General features: G+C 45.4%; 1 protein-coding gene across 4 annotated transcripts in view; it reads left to right on the top strand.

Moving 5' to 3' along the window:
* Positions 1–22,918, top strand: part of LOC121271781 (synaptotagmin-1-like) — a 74,959-nt gene that overhangs the window by 5,222 nt on the left and 46,819 nt on the right. For 2 of the 4 annotated variants that reach the window (XM_041178047.1, XM_041178048.1), the window contains exons 2-3: positions 1,611–1,781; positions 20,202–20,387. In XM_041178047.1, coding sequence (XP_041033981.1) covers positions 20,237–20,387 — 151 coding nt within the window. In that variant the 5' untranslated portion in view covers positions 1,611–1,781; positions 20,202–20,236. Of the gene's footprint in view, positions 1–1,610; positions 1,782–8,534; positions 8,614–20,201; positions 20,388–22,918 lie in introns of those variants that run through there. The other 2 variants (XM_041178049.1, XM_041178050.1) reach the window with 2 other exon arrangements.

Genomic DNA, 22,918 nt, shown 5'->3' with positions numbered 1-22,918 from the left:
CAGGAGAGTATTTGACCATCACAGCGGAGCCTTTTGCTGGTCCTATTTGATACCTAGACACATCCACTTCCTCAAAAAACAGAAGCAGGACTTCTAACATGCAGTCCCTAAGGCAGCTACAAGTCACTGACTCGGAGTAGAGGAGGCTGAAGCTGGGGCTGTGTCTCAGCTACTTACAACCCTAACTAGAACAGTCTCTCAGAATAAGGGGCTGATCATTTAGGACTGAGATGAGGAGAAATTGCTTCATTCAAAGGGTTGTGAATCTTTGGAATTCTCTACCCCAAAGGTTATAGATTCTCCATCATTGAATACATTTAAAGCTGGGATTGATGGATTTTCGGTCTCTCTGGGAATCAGGATATGTGGGTGTGAGTGGGAGTTGAAGCCCAAGATCAGCCATGATTGTATTGAAGCTTGATGGGCCGTATGTTCTACTCCTGCTCCTCTTTCTTATGTTCTTGTGTTAGCTGAACCGCTGGTGGAGCCCATTTTGATGCTTTTTGTCATTAGTAAAGCAAACATCAGGGCACCCCCGACCTGCATTCACCACCCCCACTCCCACTCAACCTCCGGGGTTGTCAAACTGAAACGTTAACTCTGTTTCTCTTCACAGATCCTGCCTGATCTCCTGAGTATTACGAGAATTTTCTGTTTTCATCCCTGCTAGTCTAGACTGTGTCTGGTTTTTGATTTGGAAAAGGTGTCACCTCGGCCATAAGGAGCCTTGGATTGAGATAGCTCCTCCACTAGTCCTTCCTTCCCTCATCAGAGATAGGAGTTTAAAGAGTTCTGTCTAGTCTGACTGAGGACTGGAGGGTGTGATGAGACTTAACTTATTCTGATGAAAAATGTCAACCTGTGTAGCAGGTTGGCACACAGACAGTTAGAAATTCTTTTCCACTGTTGCCTTTTAATTCTCTGGGGAATTCCACCTCTGCTGAACTGTGTAACCTTCTAGCAAGTTCCTCGGGGATTAGAGAATGTGGCATTTATCTGTCTGCCAGCGTGTCTAAAGAGGATTCTTCCAGCAATGTGACAAAGCCAGGTTGTATTTCCTCAATTTAATATTGCTTGTCACCTCTTATTAGTGAGAAAGACAGGCATGTCATCCACCTTCTGTCCCTGGTTAGTCTCAGAGACTGAGCTGTAGGTGAGGTGTTTTCTCAAATCACAGTAGTTTATCGCTCCTGTGCTCAGTAAACATTGTCTCCCAGTCTGATAACACCTCGATTTAAAATTCTCGCCCTCACTTTCAAATCCCCTCGTGGCTCACTGCTGCATATCTCTCTAGCCTCCTCAAGTTCCAGCACCTTCTAAGACTTCTGCTTTCTTCCAATTCTGGCCTCTTGCACATCCCCAATTTACATCGCCTCCAACTAGTGGAAGGTAAGAGTCATAAGCTGTGTAATTCCCCCACTAAACCCCCATGCCTCTCTACCTCTCTCTCTCCTCCTTCAAGATGCTCCTTAAAACCTATCCATTTGACCAGGCTTTGACTACCTTCCCTAATGCCTCCTTAGGTGATTCAGTATCAAATTTTATATGATTACACTCCTTTTGCTATGTTAAAGATGCTATATAAATGCAACTTGTTGCTGTATTAACAGATTTTCAAACACCACAGACCCTCTGAGGGAGAGCTAAAATATTGACCCTAACCTACAGACAAAGGGAGTAGTTCAAGACGCAAGGCTCTGACATTCATCCTTCAATCCACAAATGTCAAAACAGATGACGTTGTCTTTCATCTCATTGCTGTTTTTGGGAGCTTGCTGCATGTGAGTTGTCCACTGCGTTCGTCTTCAAAGGAACAGTGACTACACTGTATATAAGGTATTGCGTTGGTTGAGGAGCACCTTGGGCATCCTGAGAACATCAGAGATGTTGTGTGCAAACATAGAAACAAAAGGAAGTCACTCATGAGTCTGTTCCGCCATTCAGTTAGATAATGGCTTATCATTACCTCAGTTCCGTTTATCCATCTTTACTCCATATCCCCATTTCCTCCTTATCTGACATAAATCTCATTCTTGAAGATTTTAATTGTCCAGCCCTTGTGAGGAATGAGTTTCGGATTTCCGCTATGCTTCATGTGAAAAACTGCTTCCTGATTCACTCCTAAATAATCTAGCTCTGATTTTTAGTTTATGTACTTTAGTTCTGGATTCCCTTGCCAAAGGCAATAATCTCTGTGTCTACCATATCAAATTCCTTTGTTTTAAAGACCTCAGTTAATTCACCCCTCAAACATTTACATGTAGGATACATTCCTCATAATTTAACTCTTTAAGACCAGCTTTCATTTTACTGAATCTGCATTGTACACCACCTTCAAATCCTTTTAGCCCTACTTGCTTTCTCCAAATTAATTATCAAATCATGCCGAAACGTTACCTCCAATTCTGTGATGTTTCATTTTTGCAGAACCTTATCAGAAGCTTTCTGTAAGTCTGTCAGATCAACATTCATCATCACTGCCCTATTCACCAGACAACGACCACCTCAAAAAAATTCAGTGAGATTAGTCAGCCCTGTGGTGACTTTCCTTGATTAGTTCATACTTATCCAAGTGCTCAGTCACTCAAAGCCTTGCTGCTGTCATGACCTGCCCACAAAGAATGAGACAGGTTCAGATTAGGGCTTTATTTTTGCCCCCTGCCTGATTTTACGCTCATGAAGAATGGGTTAACCTACGCAACCGGTGTGAGATGTTGGCAGGTAAGACCCATGGGCAATTTTAACTGCCCATTTGGCTTGTTTCTGCAGAGTGGGCAGAGTTAAAATCATCACTTTAATTCACAGACACATCAAAACACAACCATAGAATGTAGTGATTGCACGATGAAAGAGTAACAGTCATCAGAACGTGCCAATTCCAAGTTAATACTACAGAAATGTATGTGGCAAGTTATTACCCTGTATTTAATATCACTTAATAGGCTAGTGAACTCTCCCAAGAACATTTATCCTGCTGGTGACAGAGTTGCTGCCAGTGATTTTGATCAACATCATGCTTTTTTTTTGTGTAATAAACAAGTTAATAATTGCTTGTCCCATCTGTTACCGTGAATGACTCTGTCACGGACTGATTGAAGAAGACAGCCGGAATCAAATCAGTGTGACGGATGGACATCATCTACTTGTGTGAACTGCCACAGCCCCTTCTGTGTCATTGTAAACTGTCCTGATGAATTAAAGGGCACTGTAAATTGATAAATTGACGTCCGCATCATTAAACGATCAGGACCGAGTCCAGTGGTCCAAGGTTTTGCTCTAAATCTCAATGAAAAGCAAAATGTCAGGAGTAAGCAGACTTTTAATCAATAGAACATCTGCTAAGTGAACTGCTTAATCAGTTACCAAGAAAAAAAAATATTGCAAGTGTTCACACAAAAGAAGCATACGAAGGACTCAGGTTACTAAACTTATTGTAGGTGGTTTTTTTTGTCGTATGTGCGGGGCCTGCACAAAATGCTGTGGGTTGAATATTTCTGGCCCGTTGGAGATAAGCTGGGAGGCAGGAGGGTTAGCAGTATGGATGGGGAAAGTGTTGGGGGGGAAGTGTGGGGGAACTGGTGGGAGCCTGACAACTTTGCGTTACCATGGCCACTTGCCAATGGCGAGAACATTAGTGGCACAGTCACCCACTGGGTGGTCAGTTGAGTCACATAATGGCCAAAGTAAGGGCTACTTCCATTCCCTTTGGGCATTTTCCCGGGTCAGGAGGGCCCACTGCCGCGTGGTGAGACCACCAGGTAAACTATGGTGGTCTTCCAGTGGGTTCCCGGGGAGGGTCCCTCCTTAGTGAGAGTGTCATGGCCCATGGAGGGGCTTCCCGGTGGCAGTGGCTGCTCCTGCGCCGAAGGCTTCCTTGGAAAAATTCAGCCCTGTAATTTCATCTGTCCCCTCACACAATCTTCTTTTACTTCCCCCTTGTTTATATAAAACCCAGCGTAAGCCACAGTGGCAATATGTTGCTCGGCTGAGTGTTTTGGCACTGTCAATGTTCAGCATCCATGACTGCTGTCTTTCAGACACACAGCAAGGCACACATTCGCATGCATATTGATATTGATTTGATATGATCTGACTCTCAGCTGTTCACACCTGCCAGTGTTTATTAATTATCTGGAGGCAGATTTGAACTGGTCTTTAGATAAAGGTGGCTGATTATGGACGCTCTGGGGCCCAGTGGACAGATTCTGCTGTTTGCCAATGTTGCATAGCAGCTGAAATGTGACAGGGGACTTGGACTTTGCTGTAACACAGCCAGCTTATTGTAGCAATATATCACAAGCCGGTGCTTTTGGTGAGGTTTGTGGTGGGGGAAGGGAAGGGTGGTGGTGGCACGGGCAAGTCAGAGGGCCTCCTCATGGGCTCTGCTCCTGGGCCTGGCCATGCAAGGCAGCCATATATATGCCCAGGTTGGATGCAGCCCATGGTGGGGTGGGGGAGCGATCATTCTTCCTGCCACTCTTCTGTGCTGTTGCTTGCACCCATATGACCCTGAAGAGGGAGCACATGGCAGCCACTGGTATGCTTGTGGCCTCCCGCGACAGGGTGGGCCCCACTGGGACTGCAGCGTTTGATGGATTTTAGCAGCAACGTTATTATTTAAGTTGTATACGTTTCTTCTGTTTTCTTTTTACGTTTTATTTTTTATTATTTAGTTTCTGTTGGGGTTCTCCCACCATAACGAGTGGAAGCGCAGCAGAAATGGAGTGACGAGCCGTTCACATGTTTCTCTGGCACTTTCCGCTGATCTTGTGACAAGGCTGTGGCCAGATCCATGAGCCCAGTGATACTCCTGGCACCGCCCAAATCCCCAGTATTCACTCTTAGCACTGAGCTTCTCTATGGAAATTACACATTTCTAAAATCTACCTTTTGGTAACCTTGAGAGGTGTAATGCAAGTTTGACATCAGACTTATAATTACGTAGAGTCACATGGTTAGCGCCCATCACAAAGGCCTACTCTCCCAGGCTCCACAATAAAGTAAGTAGAAAAGAAATTGCAGCTGACCTTTCAGGTGGCAACCTCCTGTTGTACCTTTAAGGACTGGCACTGGGTTTCCTTGCTGAGCCCCTAGGCAAACTGCCCACCGCATACAGCCTAAGGGTAATCTCACACACACCTAGGGCACAATTTATTGCCCTCCCCAAGGTGAGTCTGGAGGCAGGGGGAAGCATTTAATCGGGTGACAGGTGTGGACCTGCCACCTTCCTGCCTCTGCCCCAAATTAGTCCGGGGTGGGAAGGCTCGTGGATGCCCTTCCCATACCAATGCCATTGAGGGTCCCATTCCATCACCATTGGTATTCAACCAGGGCAGTGTGACCCTGTAGTGTTTGCTTGCAGGAGTCCTAAGGAGGAGGATAGGGTTCCCCATTGTCTAGCACTCAGTGACTGATCGAGGAACCCGGCATCAGGAAGAGGAGGCACATTGAAAGCCATCGCCTGTCCTTTCTGCTGATGCCCCTGCTGTCCCCCCAGCCAGCAACCCCTCCCCGTGACCCCCATCCTGCCCTCACTGACCTGTGGCATGGGTCCTTTGTTGATCCCAGGCCTCTGGTATGTGCATTACTGGCAGCTGCCACCTCCGTCCTTGTGGTGCTGATGGAAGTGATGAGTTGCTGGTCTTTGGCTGACCAGATACTCTCGGGGAGCAGGATTTTCACCCCCAAGGTCCTTAATCCTTGCCCGCTGGCCACTTAACTGCCTGACTGGCATTTATTATGGCAGGCCTTCCCTAGGGTTGCCAACTGTGATTAAATGTATTCCTGGAGGTTTCATCACATGATCTGCCTACACACCCCCAGCCAATCATCAACCAACACATCCAACCTTGTGACACAGAATTCCTACACCTATTGGAAAGCAAGAAGATTCATTACCCAATTGAGTACTGCTTGATTGTCAGCCAGCCTTTTTTCTCCATTTTTAATATTTTTATATCTGGTAAAGAGAAATGTAAAAAAAAAAAAATGATATAAAAAAACAATCTTTTTTAATGCCTGGATGATTTTTCTCCATGATTGCTCACAGCAGTGAGCAGTGCCCTGAAGATTGATCTTCAGTTCCTGGAGTCACCAGGCCAATCCTGGATGGCTGGCAACGCTAGCCTTCCCCAAAGGAGGCAATGCGGAGCTCTCTCTTGTTCTCCAGCTGACAGTTGAGACCTCCATCGCCAGGATTAAATCCCATCCCTGCTCAGTAGGCCTAACCAATACAGCGGGTGATGCAGTTCCAGCACGGAATGTTTGCGCACACTGGGCCGGCTATGTTGGATCTTTAGGCACGGTGTTATCCAATTTCCAGGCCCGTTTTGTTCTAAGTTCTTCAAAGCACCAAGAACCACCAGCCGATCGAAAACAGTTTGTCACTCCATATAATGTAAATTTGATAACTGTAGGGAGTAGTATTTGACTTATGTTTTTGCATCGAGGAGCACAGGAAAAGGAAGTCATTCTGCCCCTCAAGCCTGCTCCATAATTCAGTTAGATAATGGTTGCCTCTTATCTACCAACTTGTGATGATTTGGTCATTTATCTTGATGCTGTCAGTGGGATCTTGCTGTGCACAAATTGGCTGCAGGGTTTATACTACGACAATGAGCATGCTTCAGAATTAACTAATTGGTTGTGAAGCATTTTAGAATGTCCTCATCGTGAAAGGCACTACATAAAGTCTTTTTTTTCCTTCGCAAGAGTAAGTGTTGGGAAAAAGCTGGCCTGTGATGGTAATCTCTGTATAATATGTAACATTTGCAAAGGGAGATTGCGCGTGATGGACACAGCTGTTTTATACAAGGGGTTTGTGAATGTTAGCAATATTGGCAGGAACCAGCTGTGTGGGAGAACTGGAACTATTTAGAATCACTGAATATCTACGGGTTGGATATTACAGCATTTGGGCTTGGCTCAGTCAGGATTTTCGGGCTTGCAAGCCTTATGCTGACGAACATCACATTTAAACACAGTCTGCACAGTAATCATAATTATTATTTTATAAGATTTGATCATCATTGAATTATACAGCTCAGAAGGAAGCATTTCGGCCCACTGTCTCTGTGCTGGCTCTTCGAAGGGGTCACTAGACCCTGCTGCTCTTTCCCCACAGCCATCTAAGTTTATTCCTTTTCAAGTTTATAATAAATTCCCTTTGACAGTTACAACTGAATCTTCTTCCACATCCCTTTCATGCAGCACATTCCGGATTACAACGACCCAATGCAAAAAACAAAATCCTCCTCATCGCTCCCCTCGTACTTTTGCCAGATACCTTAAATTTGTATCATTTGATGACCAACCCTCTTGCCACTGGAAGTAATTTCTCCAGATTTGTTATCTCAAGACTCTTAGGGCAGGATTTTCCCCCTGTCGGGGGCGAAGTTGAAATGTGGGCGTGCAGAGGTGCGCCTCCGATCGGCACCCCCGATCCAAGGTGCGGTGCTTTTTTACATGGGCGGGCCAATTAAGGTCCACCCAGCGTGCGCTATGCACTCCCTTTGCGGGTGGGGGAGAATTCCCTAAACCCCGAGAGTGCACTCTTTCGCGCACTCATCTCCCTGAGGCTAAGTGCTGCCTCAGGGAGATCAGCTCTACTGTCAAAAATATTGAAAATAGAGAAAAAAAATTCCCTGGCATGTCCCCTCATGTGACACTGTCACCTGAGTTGGGACATGTCCCTAATTTTAAAAAAAACTTTAATTACATTTTTTGAATGAACCCGCCAGTGGATGAGGTTTGATGCTTTTTCTAATTCCCGCCGGGGCTCCTGGCCTGCCCACCAACCTTAAGGTTGGACGGGCAGTTCCATTAATTAGCTTAATTACTCTGTCAATGGTCTCAATTGGCCATTGACAGGTTGGCGGACACACAGCTGATTTCGCTGCGCCCCTGCCTACCTGAAAATTTAAATGGGGCGTGGTGACATCACCACGCATCATTTTACGTGTCAGCGAGTGGAGCCCGCCACCCCCCCCCGCCCACCCGGCTCGCCGACAGGAAAATCCTGTCCTTTATGATTTTGAATAGTTACTCCCCCTAACTCTCTCTGCTCTAAGCATAACAACTCCAGCTTCTCTTGTCTGTCCACAAAATCGAAGTCACATATCCCTGGTTTCATTCTAGTATATCTCACCTGTGACCCTTGACATTGTCCTAAAGTATGGTGCCTAGAATTGGACAGAATTCTCCACTGAGGTCTTGCCTGTGATTTATGTTGGAGGCCATGTTCCTGTGAAAAATTCTTCAAAAGTGTCTTTACAGAAAGACCCAATAGTGTATTTCTGCTTTTGTATCTTACAATGTTCAACGTTGGAAAAGAAGTTTCTGGGTAATTAGGGTTTGATGTGAAATCCGTGTATTTAGGATGTCCTATCCTAAAAGAGTTGCTAATTCTTGTTGCTGTTGGAAAGGGAGTTGGTTTGGGGAGGGGTGTAACCCATTTTGAGTGATGTTTCCTCTTCCATGAAGGCTGCAGGATTTTCGTGACATTTGCAGACTCTGACATTGAAGTGAGTCATCTTCTGTATAATTCATAACTAACTGTACAATTAAATTCAGGGCTTATTAAAGAACATGGAGCCGTATTTTCTCTGCATCAAGGTATGTGCATCCAATGTCTTTAACTTTGCCGCTTTATTTTTCGAGAATAATCAAATGGATTATGCTGCAACTCCACCATTTTTTTCTGGGAGTCTGGTAGCTTTACAGCTTTTTTTCCTGTCAGAGAAAGGAGGATAAAGGCAAGAACTGTTTACATATCATGAGCCCACCTTGTCACATGGCCCAAAGAGGAAAAGAGTTTCATTTACAACCACTTTTCCCCTTTAATTGATAAGCTGCTGGATGGAGACTAACATCAGGGTGCAGCTTAAAATAGGATTTAAAAAGCATAAATCAGTTCATAACTATTAATATTTAGTGACATAAACCCCTTTACAGTGGTAATCACACAGCAATGTGAACAGTGATAATTCAAAAGACATGAATTTGTGCAGTAGTGAATTGCTTTTAACAAGATGCCCTGGATAAAAGCAAAATTCCCAGAACAAAATGAAGTAAAATGTTTGATAAATGGCAAGTACTAATGCCAATAAATGGGTGAATATTAGAATGTTTCCTGATGTGCAGAATGTGTACCCTGGTTTACCGTATGACTCAGTTGATGGTGAAGTGTCCATTCCTTATCAACTCTGAACCTTTCAGCCTTTGGTACAAGCATTCTAACAATCTGAAAAAGGAAATACTTTATACAGCCGTAATAGCACCCTTCATTACCTCAGGATATTCCAAAGTGCTTTACAGCCAATGAAGTACTTTTAAAGTGCAGTCACTCACCATTGTAATGTAGGAAATACAGCTGCCAAATTGCAGATCCCACAAACAGCAATGTGATAATTACTTTTTTTAAATTGATGTAGGGTCATGGGATCATTTACCCTTTTTCTGAACTCTCATTTTCTGAGAGAACAGGTAAAGCCCTGGTTTAGCTTCACCATAGAAAGATGTCACCTCCAACAATGCAACGTTCCCTCAGTACTTACACGAGGAGTGTCAGCCTAAATTTTGTACCCCATTCTCCAGCACGGAGCTTGAACCAGCAATTATCTGACAAAGGCAAGAGTGCTACCCACTGAGTCATGGCTGATTCATCTGTTGACTGAGTGCTTTGGATTTCTTAACCATCCAGAAAGTCCTTTATTGCTCCAGCTATTGTTGACTGCGGTGATGCATAAATCTTTGTGGTAAAGTATCAGTATTCAACGGAAAGAGGTAAGAACTGCCAAAAACATTGACTGTCGTACGATTCTGAGGTGCCAAGGTATGATAGAGTACATTATTGTGATCTTTCAACTTTGATTTTACATTAAAAACATTTCGAGATAGTGGCACAAGCTCCAAAGTGGTCTTGTGAGTCAAGCTGACGCAGTTTTCAGCTATTAAACTGTACAGGCCACAGTTCATCCCCAATCTGAGTCAAGTTAGCTGCTCCCAGTCAGGGTGACTGCAGGGCTGCAGTTGGTCTCTCAGCACCAGGGTAAGGAGGGAAGAGAATTGGTCAGGGTTCCCACCTCCAACCCTGCACCCACACTGGAAAGTGCACATATGTGGGCAGGCATGTTCTCCTGAAGCTGACTTTAAGGAATGTTATTGCAACAGAGCAGAGAGCTACGCTATGAAGCTGGCTGTACCACCAATGACTTGGCAAAGCTAATGCTGACACTAGCTGATGAGAAAGCTTTCCAAATTTTTAAAATACCCTTTCATGGGATATGGGTGTTGTGGCAATGCCAGCATTTGTTGCCCATCCCTAATTTTCCTTGAACGGAGTGGCTTCCTTGGCCATTTCAGGGTCAACCACATGGCTGTGAGTCTGGAGTCACATGTAGGCCAGACCAAGTAAGGATGGCAGATTGCCTTCCCTAAAAGGACATTAGTGAACCAGATGGGTTTTTACAACAATCGATGATAGTTTCATGTCCACCATTACTTAGGCTAACTTTAAATTCCGGATTTATTAATTGAATTTAAATTTCACCAGCTGCCGTGATGGGATTTGAACCCAGCATTGGCTTGGGTCTCTGGATTACTCAAGTGCCATTACCACTACACCACCATCTCCCTATAAAACTCCCAATATTGACACTGAATATAAGATGGTTTTAGTTATTTTTCAAAAATTATAAGAAATATTATGCCATCCATTGGCTTAGCAACAAGCCAAGAACTACACTCTGTAAAGTTCCACGTGCCTGAAGCTTTCTGTGCCTGAAGTCCTTTGGATCAGTGTACGACCTCCTTAGGACTTCCTCAGTCAGCCTTTACAGAGGTAGCCAATATCGGAGATGGTGTTGGAGATTGTAGACTTAATGGAAAATCAAAATTGTGTGGATGCTGGAAATCTGAAATAAAAACAAAAAATATTCTGGAAATAATCACCAAGTCAGTCAGCATTTCTGGAGAGAGAAACAGAGTTAACTTTTCAGGTTGATGATTTTTCTTCAGAACAGTAATTGAGTACTGAGGCTCACCATCTAAATACCAACAGGTATGTATGGCACATCAGCATCAGCTGAGGTATCGATGGAAACTGTTCACTGAGGGCTCTTAAAGAGCCATTTTTACTACAACTTACAGTTCTTTCTTGGTTAGGATAAATTTACTCCTTGAGTCTCTCTCCTGACTCTGATCGTTGTTTTTCAACTCTCAATCCATTTCACTTGCTCAATATATTTTTTAAGTAAAGTGACCACAGCCAAAGGCAATTTTCTAATTGTGGTTCCATGATGACCTCATGGACTGTCAGCAGTACCTCCTCAGATTCTAGGGTTCCTGGTCACAACTATTCAATTAGGACTGCCAGCACTGATTGCTACCATTTGTTTCCTACAATCTAATGAATGTATTGCCCAATTACTACTATCTCTTTTGTCTCAGGAGCTTTCAGTTCAGCTCTTTTACATCATCTGTATTAGGAGGCTCCTTCTGAAAGTCTTGACCTTACATTAACCCCTTTGGGGACTCAGTCAATGTCTCTGTTCTAAATGGAGTCACATTAAGTCTTGACAGTGCAGCTGGCATTAGCCAAGTGAATAGTAAATACAGTGGATTTCATGGCACAAATATTTCTGGTTCTGTCTCAAAGGCCATGAGCCACATTTATGTACTGACAGCCTTCACGTTGAGTGTCTCACTCAATGGCCATGCCTGAGGCCAGACATTTCAGTATTCTGAATATAACACGAGCATCCGTGTGATATTCAATTGTCAGCGGACTTTAGACACCTGTGCAATGTCACACTGGAGTCTCTGGCTGGCAATCCAGGTGGATGCCCAGATTAGCTTTCTCCTTCCGGCACTAAGACCAGTGACACCCACAGCCACTGTTTGGACACTCGACCAAAGGTTAAATCAGGGCTCTTTACTGGCCCCACAGCAAGCAGTGCATGTATCCTTGCCTCTGTCCAAGCTGCACTTTGCTGCAAATTAATCGGCAAATGTAACAGTTACCATGGAGCTGTGCGATCAGTAAATGCAGCAGTTACCATGGAATCTGCACAGCAGCTGACTGTGTTTATGAAAGATTTCAGCATAAAATATAAATATGAATGGAAAGGTTACTTGGACGGATAATACCACGGCGACCTTTTCATTTCTGTTTGACTTCGTCCTGCTCAGCCCTTTACTCCCAGTTAAGGTGCATGGTGGAGCTCCAGGGATGAAACTGTTGCCAAGGAAACCCTCTGAGCTGGATGTCCATGGTTGCATTGTGTGACGGCAGGTGATGAGATGGGAGTCGAGCTTCTGACAGGTGGCAGGGAAAGGAAAAATAAAGTTCACTTAAAATGTCTGCCACAGTGTCGTATGCCAGGAATGAGTCAGAGTTAAACAGATTAGTGTTATAGCTTTCACTTTTATTGGAAGAGATAGGATGTTTTTAAAACATGGCAACTACAACAATGACATTAACGCATTTTCCATAGGGAAAAGTATGGTTGCATTGTACATTGGGTATTATACCAGAGTAGAAACCTCAGAGGACATGGACTAGAAAGTTGTTTAGGCCACTTTTCAGGGACCACACGGATGCAGTGTGTACCTTGTACATCCCAAAACACATTACAGCCAGGTAATCTATTTTTAGTGATGGTGGTTGAAGGATGAATATTGCTAGGATACCAGAGAAATCTTCCCTGTCTTTCTTAGAACCAGGAGCGCCGAGAGAACTTTAATGTCGACCTGAGGGGCAGACTGGACCTCAGTTTAACATCTCATCCAAAATACAGCACCTCCAACCGTGCAGGGTTTCTTCAGTGCTGTATTTGAATGTCAGTCTAGATTTTCTGCTCAAGTCTCACGGCCTTTATGTCTCAAAGGCGAAAGCACTTCCACTGAGCCATGGTCAACACTACATCAACTCTGCAATCTACAGCAGCATACAGAGGCAAGTAATGGAAAAAAAAAAATTACTTTTATACGGTCCTTTTCATATCTTCAGTGCATTAAAAACTCGCAGTCAACAAACTGTCTTTTGAAATGCAGTCACTGCTGTCATGCTGGAAAATTCAAAAGTTAACTTAGTTCTGCTGTGGAGTTTACACAAAAAAACCCCACAAACTCAGAGGCCAGAATTTTACGCGCCCGACCCGATTGGGCGTAAGGTAGCGTGAGAAGGCGTCAGGCGAGTGCCCCGACACCATCCCGCGTGTGCGCAATCTCCAGGTCGGCGGATGCGCGCAGGTGTTGGAGCCGCGCCTGCCCACCATCAATTAAAAGGCCGCTTAAGGCCACCAAAAAGCCAATTGATCCGGACTTTACGTTGCCAGAGCGATTTCGCACTCATCACGTGGGCAAAACGGGCAGCCGGACGGCCGACTTTTAACGAATCCTCACCCAAGGGCCAGATAAACAGGGTCTGCGGCACTGCCATTGTGAGTAGTCAGGCGTTTTAGGAGATAGTTTGCTGCTGGTTGCTTATTTGAAATTGACAGCTTCACCTCTGTCTTGAGCTTCATTCTTAGTGGGTGACATTCTCCACCCCCCACCCCCCCCCCCCACCCCCCGTTGTGGGGTCGGGAGGGTGGTGGGGGGGGGATGTGGGAGCGTCTTGAAATGAAGCCTAGAAACACTGGGCTGTATCTTCCGGTCAGTGGGCGGGATGGGGGGGTGGGGCGGTGCGGGGATTGCTCGCCGATGCATAAAATTACGCGGGGTCACGCCGGACGTGCGTCCCAACCTCACCCCACGTCATTGCCAAACTGTCAAAGGCCTATTAAGGCCATTAAAAGAAAGTAACTAACATGATTAATGGGCCTGCCCATCCAAACGTCAGGGGGCGCGTCGCCATTTTAGGTGGGTGGACCAATTAAAGCCCGCCCAGCGTGACGTCCGCCAGGAAGCGCTATGTGCTATGCGCTCCCAGTGCGGGCGGGTGGGGGGAGGGGATTCCCTGAGTGTGAAGATCAGATCAGGTTTGAAACGTTAAAATAAAGACTGGAGAAAAAATTACTGACATGTTCCCACATGAGCTGAGACATGTCAATTTCTTTTAGTGAGAGATTTTATCAAAATTTTAGTAACCTCATGAACCCTCGCCCCGCCCATGGGTGAGGTTTCATGTTTTTCCAGAAGCCCGCCTGGGCTCCCGGTCTGTCCGCCAACCTTATGTTAATTACTTTTTTAGTGGCCTTCATTGTGATATTTAAACCAAATGGATTTTGATGCGCGCCCGCCGAACTGAAAATCTAAATGACGCGGGGTGACGTTGGGATGCACGCCCGATGTCACCCTGCGTCATTTTATGTGTCAGTGAGTGGGCCCCGGGCCCCGCCCCCCGGACCCTGGCCCCCCCACCCCGGTCGCTGGCCGGAAGATGCAGCCCAGTATTCCTAGGCTTCATTTCAAGACTCATTGGTGTCTCCTGGGCCCCCGGAGGATTTTGACCACGTGGACCCTTCCAGGCACCAGACAGCCTTCAATTACCCTGGTAATGGGGATTTGCTCTCTGCTGGTGGTAGCTCCCCTGAGGAGGAAGAGAGGCACAGAAGGGAGAGGAGGCCAGGTGTCCCTATGCAGCTTCCAGAGGAGTGACCTGTGGGAGGAGAGGTGCCGGGACAAGGGGTGCAGAGCCAGCAGGTAGTTCAAGGCCGAAGATGCCATTATCCTGTCAGAGTTTACAGGCAGCAATGCAACTACCTCAACATGTCCGAGATGCAATGCCGAAGGAGGCTCTACCTCTCCAGTGGACTGTAACCTCCATTTGTCAGATGATTAGGTCTGAGATCAGCTCCGACTGTGTGGGTGGACACCCCATGCCAGTGGCACTGAAGGTCACAGTGACCCTCAACTTCTATGCCTCTGGCTCTTTCTAGGGGTCAGTGGGGGATCTGTGTGGAGTGTCCCAATCAGCTGTCCATAGTTGCGCCAAGCTGGTGACAGAAGCTCTGTTCAGGCGGGTAATAACATTTATTCATTTGCATACGGACGAGGCCAGCCAGGCTGAGTGAGCCAGAGGGGTTGCAGTGATTGCTGGCTTCCCCCGTGTCCAGGGGGCAATCGACTGCACACATGCGGCTAGCAAGGCGCCAGCGAGTCAGCCGGGTGCCTTTGTCAACAGGAAGGGCTTCCACTTGATGAACATCCAGATAGTTTGTGACCACAAGACGCTGATTCTGCAAATCTGTGCAAGGTACCCTGGCAGCTCCCATGACACATCCTCAGACACTCCCAGGTGCCAAGGCTGTTCATTGCTCCAGCCCAATTGGATGGATGGCTGCTGGGTGTCAAGGGCTATCTGCTGAAAAGGTGACTTATGATGCCTCTCCTTCACCCAAGAACAGAGTCAGAGCAGCGTTATAATAGGAATCGTGCCTCCACAAGGGCAGTGATAGAGAGGACCAAAGGTCTTCTGAAGGTACGCTTCTGATGCCTGGACATTCACTGCAATACCCTCCAGGGCGTGTGTCTCTGATATTCGTTGCATGCTGCACTCTCCACAATCTGGCTCTGGCAAGGGGGGAACCCACTGAAGGAAGAGGACCTTGAGGCAGTTCCACAGGCCACAGATGATGAATCCAGTGGTGAGTCAGAAGAGGAGCCCAGTTAAGAACACGGTAAGGACGTGGAACATTCAGGGAGGCAGGGACACCAGGGACACCTTGGTCCAATGCTCCTTCAGCTAGGCTGCCAAAGATCTGCTCCTACCTCATGCCAGGGGTGCCGCCTCCATCCCAGATGTTTGAAATTATCTTTTCCTTTGAACCCAAAGTCTACCCAGTGCCTGTGCAATAAGGTTTAGAGCCACTCATGTCCAGCATGAGATATTGGGCGTGCCCTACAAAACAAGTGAAGCCATTAAGACAAAAGCTAAATTTATATCATGTTGGCACTGACATCAAATGAACAAAGTAATATATGGTGTTAATGGTCACACCATTAACAAATCATGGCAAAACAGAAGATCACCCGTGAACAGTCCCTCTTATGCTCATGGTGTCTTAAACTTACATTTGCTAGTGCCATGTCTTGTTGCCCCCAACTCGCTGGCAGTGGTATTGGAGGCAGCCTGCTGACTGTGCTGTCCTGTTGGCCTTGATGACCTTGGCGGTCGTCCTCTGGCCAGTGTTGGCCCCTCCTGGGGAGGCCTCTCCCCAATCATCACAGCCTCATCAAATGCCATGGTCACTGGCAGAGGGACGGAGGAGCTGCTGCCATCATCCAGAGCGTTCTGAGAGGAGCCCACAGAGATGACAAACAGCTTGATGGATGGGTACCCAGCTGGGATACTGGGTGCCACATCCATCTTTCACACTGGTACTGACCTTCTGAGGTCATTGCCTGTGTGAGGGCTTGCAGGTGTGAGCACAGCCCAGTGAACTCCAGATTCTGTCCCTGGAGCTGCCTCTCCATGAGAGTTGCCACTCTGTCAATGGAGGAGACAGTGCACTCGGTGATGAGGATAAACACAGTGCTCATGCTCCGCATGGACTTCTCCACAACAGAGACCATGACATGCAAACCCTCATGGATCTCCGCCAGATCCACCCGCACATCCCACTGGACATCCAGCATCTGCCACCTAATGGACGACTCCAGGGGCTCATCATCTGCCTTCAAATTAGCATCGTCTTGGTCTCCAGTAGTCCTCCGACTGCTGGCACCCTGGGCATTCTCCGCCTGTCTTAGTTCTTTCGTTGGTGTTATGGCTTCTCTTCTGAAATGACAGAGAAGCATTGTCCACTCTCTACCTGCAGCGCCATTGCAGCCTGGAAAACTTGCCCCCTCTCTGGGACACCTTGCAGGGCACATCCAAGTCATGGCCCTCGACCCGCAAGCACTCAGGCCAAGCAGCTAGAGTTCACCCCCTTGGCTGGTGCCGGTGTCTATAACAGTTCACATTCAGACTCTAACACCCCTGAGGGGGATGGCCAGCCCTTAACACTTCTCCACACTGATCCATGCCAACTCAGTACTCATCCTTGCCGAGCACAGAGATCGTTGAAACTTTTGCGACGCTGCACCCATGTGCGCCGCACAACTTCATGGCCAATGACCTCAGCTGCCACCTCCTCCCAGGCTTTTTTGGTAATGGCCTCTTCCTGCCATCCCTGGGTACTAGAGTGTCCCATCTGGCACCGACCTCCTCCACAAGGACCGTGAGGCACTCATCTGAGAAACGGGAGGCCAAGTGCCCATGCGACTTGCCCTCTCGCCTGACGTCTCCAGCCACTAGTGAGGCCATTGTCCGAATGAAATGGTTTCCTGGGCTGACACCAAAGATTCTCCCCTGGTAGCCTTCAGGGAGCTGCCTCTGTCAGTTTTAAAGCGCCCGGAGGGTCACCATTGGACCCAGTGCCCGACAGGCTCCCACCCCCACCTGGCCCTTCCTGACCATAGAGAAGACACGTTTCATGCTGGGCGGGCCTTAATTGGCAAAGCGACCGCGGCCGGGAGCGGATTCCACAAGCGCTTCCGCCGACTTGGCGCACATGCCAAGTGTAACATTCAGGCCATAGGCATGAGAACAGATATCCCCATGTCTAACTCTCCCTGCCCTCCAGATCCTGATTTAGGAACTAATCTACTATTTCCTGAAACTAAGTCAACATCCTTCCACACTTTGCTGAATCAAGAGCTGACCCAATTCCTTTTGAAAGCTTAAATTGAGTCAGTGTTTACCTACTTTAGGCCATCGACTCTTCCAAATGCTGACAACTCCTGGTTTGGAGAAGATTAGTTCATTAATTTTATGGATGCAAAGTTGTATTGGCTGCACTAATCTCAGGTGCTCGAATTCCCAATATGAGCTCCAGTTCGGTGCAGCCCGTGCCAGAAGTTTGTCCTCTGGTTCTTTTGTATTGGTTTTGCTCCAAATGCCTATCACATGGTTAATTCCTCCTTCATTTAAAGAACTGGGATCATATTGATAAAGTAGAGGAGATGAGATGGACAGTTCAATCCATTTTGGCTTGTGCACCTACAAAGACCACATAATCCTCATTCCAGAATCTAATCGGTTCTTAAATGGTTCCATAGTTTTTGCTTCTGCTGGTCTACTCTGAGGTCCATCCACGTGTTCACTGCTCTCCATATGTCAAGAGAACTCCCTAACATCAGCTTTGAATTGTCCCATTACTGACTGGAATCTGTCCCTCTTTAAACTGTTTCTAGTGAACATGGGTGTAGATCCTGTTCATTGCAGTAAAAACTGGACACAAAATATGTTTAACTTTTAAATAACTTCACTTCAATTCAATGGTTTTGTATGTGGATATTTTTTTGAATTGTCCCAAGACATTTTTATTGAAAAGGTGAGGCAGATTTGGATTTCCACCAATATCTTTGCTCTGAGTAATGTTTATCACAATACGCTTTGGCTGCAGTATCTGCATTGTTCATCCTCCCTAGGGCATTCAACATCTACAATCACTTGAAACCTGCTATAGATTTGAAAGGTTAATTGAATCAAACATTGAAACAACTGTTCCCTGTCTCTCCACGCACCTAAACTTTGTTACCTCTTCCAAGTATCTAAGTATTGCACAACGCTCTCGACTTCGCTTAAATAAGCATTTCAATGACATGTAAAACCACATGGCAGCAACACTACAACTAATTCCAGCACCAAAAGCTCTGCTCCACTGAAATTTATCAGGATCGGTCTTTTGGGTTTTTGCTTCATATCAATAGAAGATTTGAACATTTCATTTGAAGTGGTCAAACCAACTCAGCCTCCAATGCACCCCGAGTTGTCTCTGTATAGCAGAGATGAATTCAAGAGGAAGCTGGACAAGCACATGATGTGGGGAAAGGAATAGAAGGATAGGTTGATGGGGTGAGATGAAGAGCAGTGGAAAGAAGCTCGTATGGAACATAAACACTTCCGTGTACGTTGAATGTGCCGTAAATACTTTGTAATTTTTCCAATACCTCGCGATCTTATGAAACAAGAAGAACTTAGATTCTGTGGGTCTCACTTTCCCTCAGGTAGGGCAGGGAAACATCAAGTAGTATTCTTGATTGTGCTTACTATGCATTGGCACCTGCTGGAAAGTTATTTTGTGAACACTGGATAGGTGTTGGACTTTGCTGCATTGCCTGTCATTAGATGAAGGATTGCAGCTATGAAGAAAGACTTGAGAAGCTGGGGCTTTTTCACAAGAGTTGGGAAGATTAGGAGTTTAGGGGAGAGGCAGAAGGACTGAAATGATCTGATGGAGGTCTTCTAGGTTATGAATGATTATGATCAAGTACATAGTAATCGATTATGCTAAACTTACATTAGTTTAATTGATCCCCGCTGGAGCATTGTGTCCAATTGTGGGCACCACACTTTAGAAAGGATGTGAAGTCTTTAGAGTGGCTACTGAAGGGCAATTAGGGATGGGCAATAAATGCTGGCCTAGCCAGTGACACCTACACCCCTTGAATGAATAAAAAAAGCAGAGAAAGTGATTCCGGGTTGAGGGATTGCATTTCGTGGATAGACTGGAGAAGCTGGGGTTATTCTCCTCAAAGCAGAGAAGGCTAAGAGAAGATTTGATAGAGGCGTTTAAAATCATGAAGTGTTCAGATTAAGTAAATGAAAATAAATTGTTTCCAATGACTCAATGGTGAGTAACCAGTGGACAGAGGTTTAAGGTGATCAGCAAAAGAACCAGAGGCAACATGAGGAAAAGCTTTCTTCTGCGCGAATGGTTAGGATTTGGAATGCACTGGCTGATGGGTGGTAGAATCAAATTCAATAGTAGCCTTCAAAAGGAAAGTAGACAGAGTATTAGAGAAAAAAAAATACAGGGATGTGAAGAAAGAACCAGAAGTTGGGACTAAGTGGATTACTCTTTGAGAGAACCAGCACAGACTTAATGGGCCAAATAATCTCCTTCTGTGCTGTACTATTCAATGATACTAGAATTGTTTCCATGGTCAATGGGGCAATAATGAGATGGTACAAATTTAAGACAACCACACAAGGAATTAAAGTGAGGCTAGAAAAGAATTCTTTACACAGAAGATGGTTATTATTTTGGGTATGGTGATTATTTTTCCTGAGGCTTCATGCATGGTAATTTGTTGGCTCAATGCAAATTACAATTTTGGATCTTCGCTTGTGGTTCATTGTCAATGTATTTTTTTCAAGCCTTTCTTTGTCTCTTGCTATTCACCTAATCACTTCATTCCAATATCTATAGGATCAACTTCCATCTGTCTGGTTAAAGGCTGAAAAATGAATGCAGCACGTAGGGAAGCTGCAGCACCATCAGCTGTGACGACTCCAGAGTCAGAGCCAGGTCACAATGTCACAGAAACACCAAGCAGGCATGATGTGTTCTCACACATGAAGAACAAATTCATGAATGAACTGAGCAAAATTCCAAGTAAGTCACATTAGCCAACTTTCTAATTCTTGATTTAGAGAACATTCCAGTGAAGTCGTCAGATCTTCGTGAACTACAGCATGCCTACATATGAGGAAATTAAGTTCTTTTGGCAATTGATAGGGGATGTCAGGTGTATCAGAGTGTTACAGGGAGGGGTGTGGGGTATATCAGAGTGTTACAGGGAGGGGTGTGGGGTATATCAGAGTGTTACAGGGAGGGGTGTGGGGTATATCAGAGTGTTACAGTGCAGGGTATATCAGAGTGTTACAGGGAGGAGTGTGGGGTATATCAGAGTGTTACAGGGAGGGGTGTGAGGTATATCAGAGTGTTACAGGGAGGGGTGTGGGGTATATCAGAGTGTTACAGTGCAGGATATATCAGAGTGTTACAGGGAGGGGTGTGGGGTATATCAGAGTGTTACATTGACGGGTGGGAAGTATATCAGAGTTTGTTATAGAGAGGGGTGTGGGGTATATAGGGATTGTTACAGTGAGGGGTGTGGGGTATATCAGAAAGTGTTATGGTGAGGGGTATGAGGTTTATCAGAGAGTGATAGAATGAGGGGTGTTGAATATATCAGAGACTGATACAGTGAGGGGGTGTGGGGTGTATCAGAGTGTTACAATGGGGGTGTGAAGTATATCAGGGATTGTTACAGTGAGGTGTGTGGGGTATATCAGGGATTGTTACAGTGAAGGCTGTGGGGTATATCAGGGATTGTTACAGTGAGGGGTGTGGGTATATCAGGGATTGTTACAGTGAGGGGTGTGGGGTATGTCAGGGATTGTTACAGTGAGGGGTGTGGAGTATATCAGGGATTGTTACAGTGAGGGGTGTGGGGTATGTCAGGGATTGTTACAGTGAGGGGTGTGGGGGTATGTCAGGGATTGTTACAGTGAGGGGTGTGGGGTATATCAGGCTTTGTTATAGTGAGGGGTGTGGAGTACATCAGGGATTGCTACAGTGAGGGGTGTGGGGTATGTCAGGGATTGTTACAGTGAGGGGTGTGGGGTATGTCAAAGTGTTACAATGAGGGTTGTGAAGTATATCAGACTTTGTTATAGTGAGGTTTATGGGATATATAAGCATTACAGTGAGAGGTGGGTATAATCAGACATTGTTACAGTGAGCGGTGTGGTATATCAGGGATTGGTACAGTTACCGGTGTGGGTAATATCAAGGATTGGTGGTGCGAAGAGTATGGGATGTCAAAGAGTATTACAGAGAGGGCTGTGGGGTTTATCTGAGTGTTGAGCAATAGTGGTTAACTCAACATCAATTGATCACTGCATTAGATCGGTTCTGTCAATCTTGGTCGAGAGTGGCAGCTGGGGAGCTTTTATAAAAGCAATTGATGATCCCTCGGTCCATACATTAATTCCATGTTAAGACACTTTAGGTACTATTTTTCACCTCTTATTTTCATGAAGTGTGATATAACCTGATTGTTTATTGTCTCCCTGTGGAGTTTATGGGGTAAATTTTACAAGCGAGCCCTCGCAACACAGAAACTTGTTTGACGGGAATGCAAATCAAAAAATCAGCTATGTCTGTCATTATTTTATTCTTGGCTTGAGTTCCTGTCACACAAGGCTGTGCATCAGAAGCACCAGACTGTAAAATGTGCCCACGAGCTTTTTTTGTTTTATTTATCATTGGTTTCTGCTTACTTCTTTATTTCTTACTATTTCTTTTTCTTTCCTCATTAACCCTTTCAGTGCATGCAAGAAAATGTAAGTAGAACACGGCAAATTAGTGTCACGGTCTTTATTGTTACACCGTTTATTGTTAAAGTTTGATGACACCGAAAAATATTCAAGCTTTGAGAATTTTGAGATAAATAGGATTTAACTGTGTGGAGATGGTTGGACAGATTAACTTTTTGTTTTCTTGGGACGTGGGTGACACTGACAATGCCACATTTATTGAATAATACCAGATCCTTTGAGGGGCAGTAAGAATACCTGATTCAGATTTAGCATATGGGTTTTTTAAAAAAGAACTTGAAACAGCAAAATATTTTAGTGTGCACAAATTAACCAAAACGGACTGAGAGAGAGAGAGAGAGACACGGTCCATGTACTTTTTCAGGAAGGTGGAATGTTAATGAATAGCTTTCATTTATTCACACTGCTCTCAGTTCACAAGAAAAGTTATGTGCATAATACACAAAAACAATGTTGGTTAGTGTCTCTTGTTTGACAAAGTGATTTCCACTCTGATTTTGTGTAGCTAATGATGAACTCTGGGTGCAGGCTCACTGTGTTTCCAGAAAATGTCACACAGCCCCCCTGTCTATGGCATCAAGAGAATTTAAAGAAGGGGCCACTGGAGGCTGCTCCTATCTTTCTTCATCTAAATCTGTCATTATAACCCTCTATTCCTTTCTCCCTTATATGCTTGTCTAACTTCCCCTCAAATGCAACTGTACTATTCACTTCAGCCACTCCTTTTGGTAGTGAGTTCCACATTCTCAGTATTATTTAGGTAAAAAAGTTCTTTCTGAATTTCCCTATTGAATTTCTTGG

The sequence above is a fragment of the Carcharodon carcharias genome, chromosome 31 (genome assembly GCF_017639515.1).
Source record: "Carcharodon carcharias isolate sCarCar2 chromosome 31, sCarCar2.pri, whole genome shotgun sequence".
NCBI lineage: Eukaryota > Metazoa > Chordata > Chondrichthyes > Lamniformes > Lamnidae > Carcharodon > Carcharodon carcharias.
Note: the sequence above shows the minus strand (reverse complement) of the source record. Positions and strands in the feature narration are given on the sequence as shown.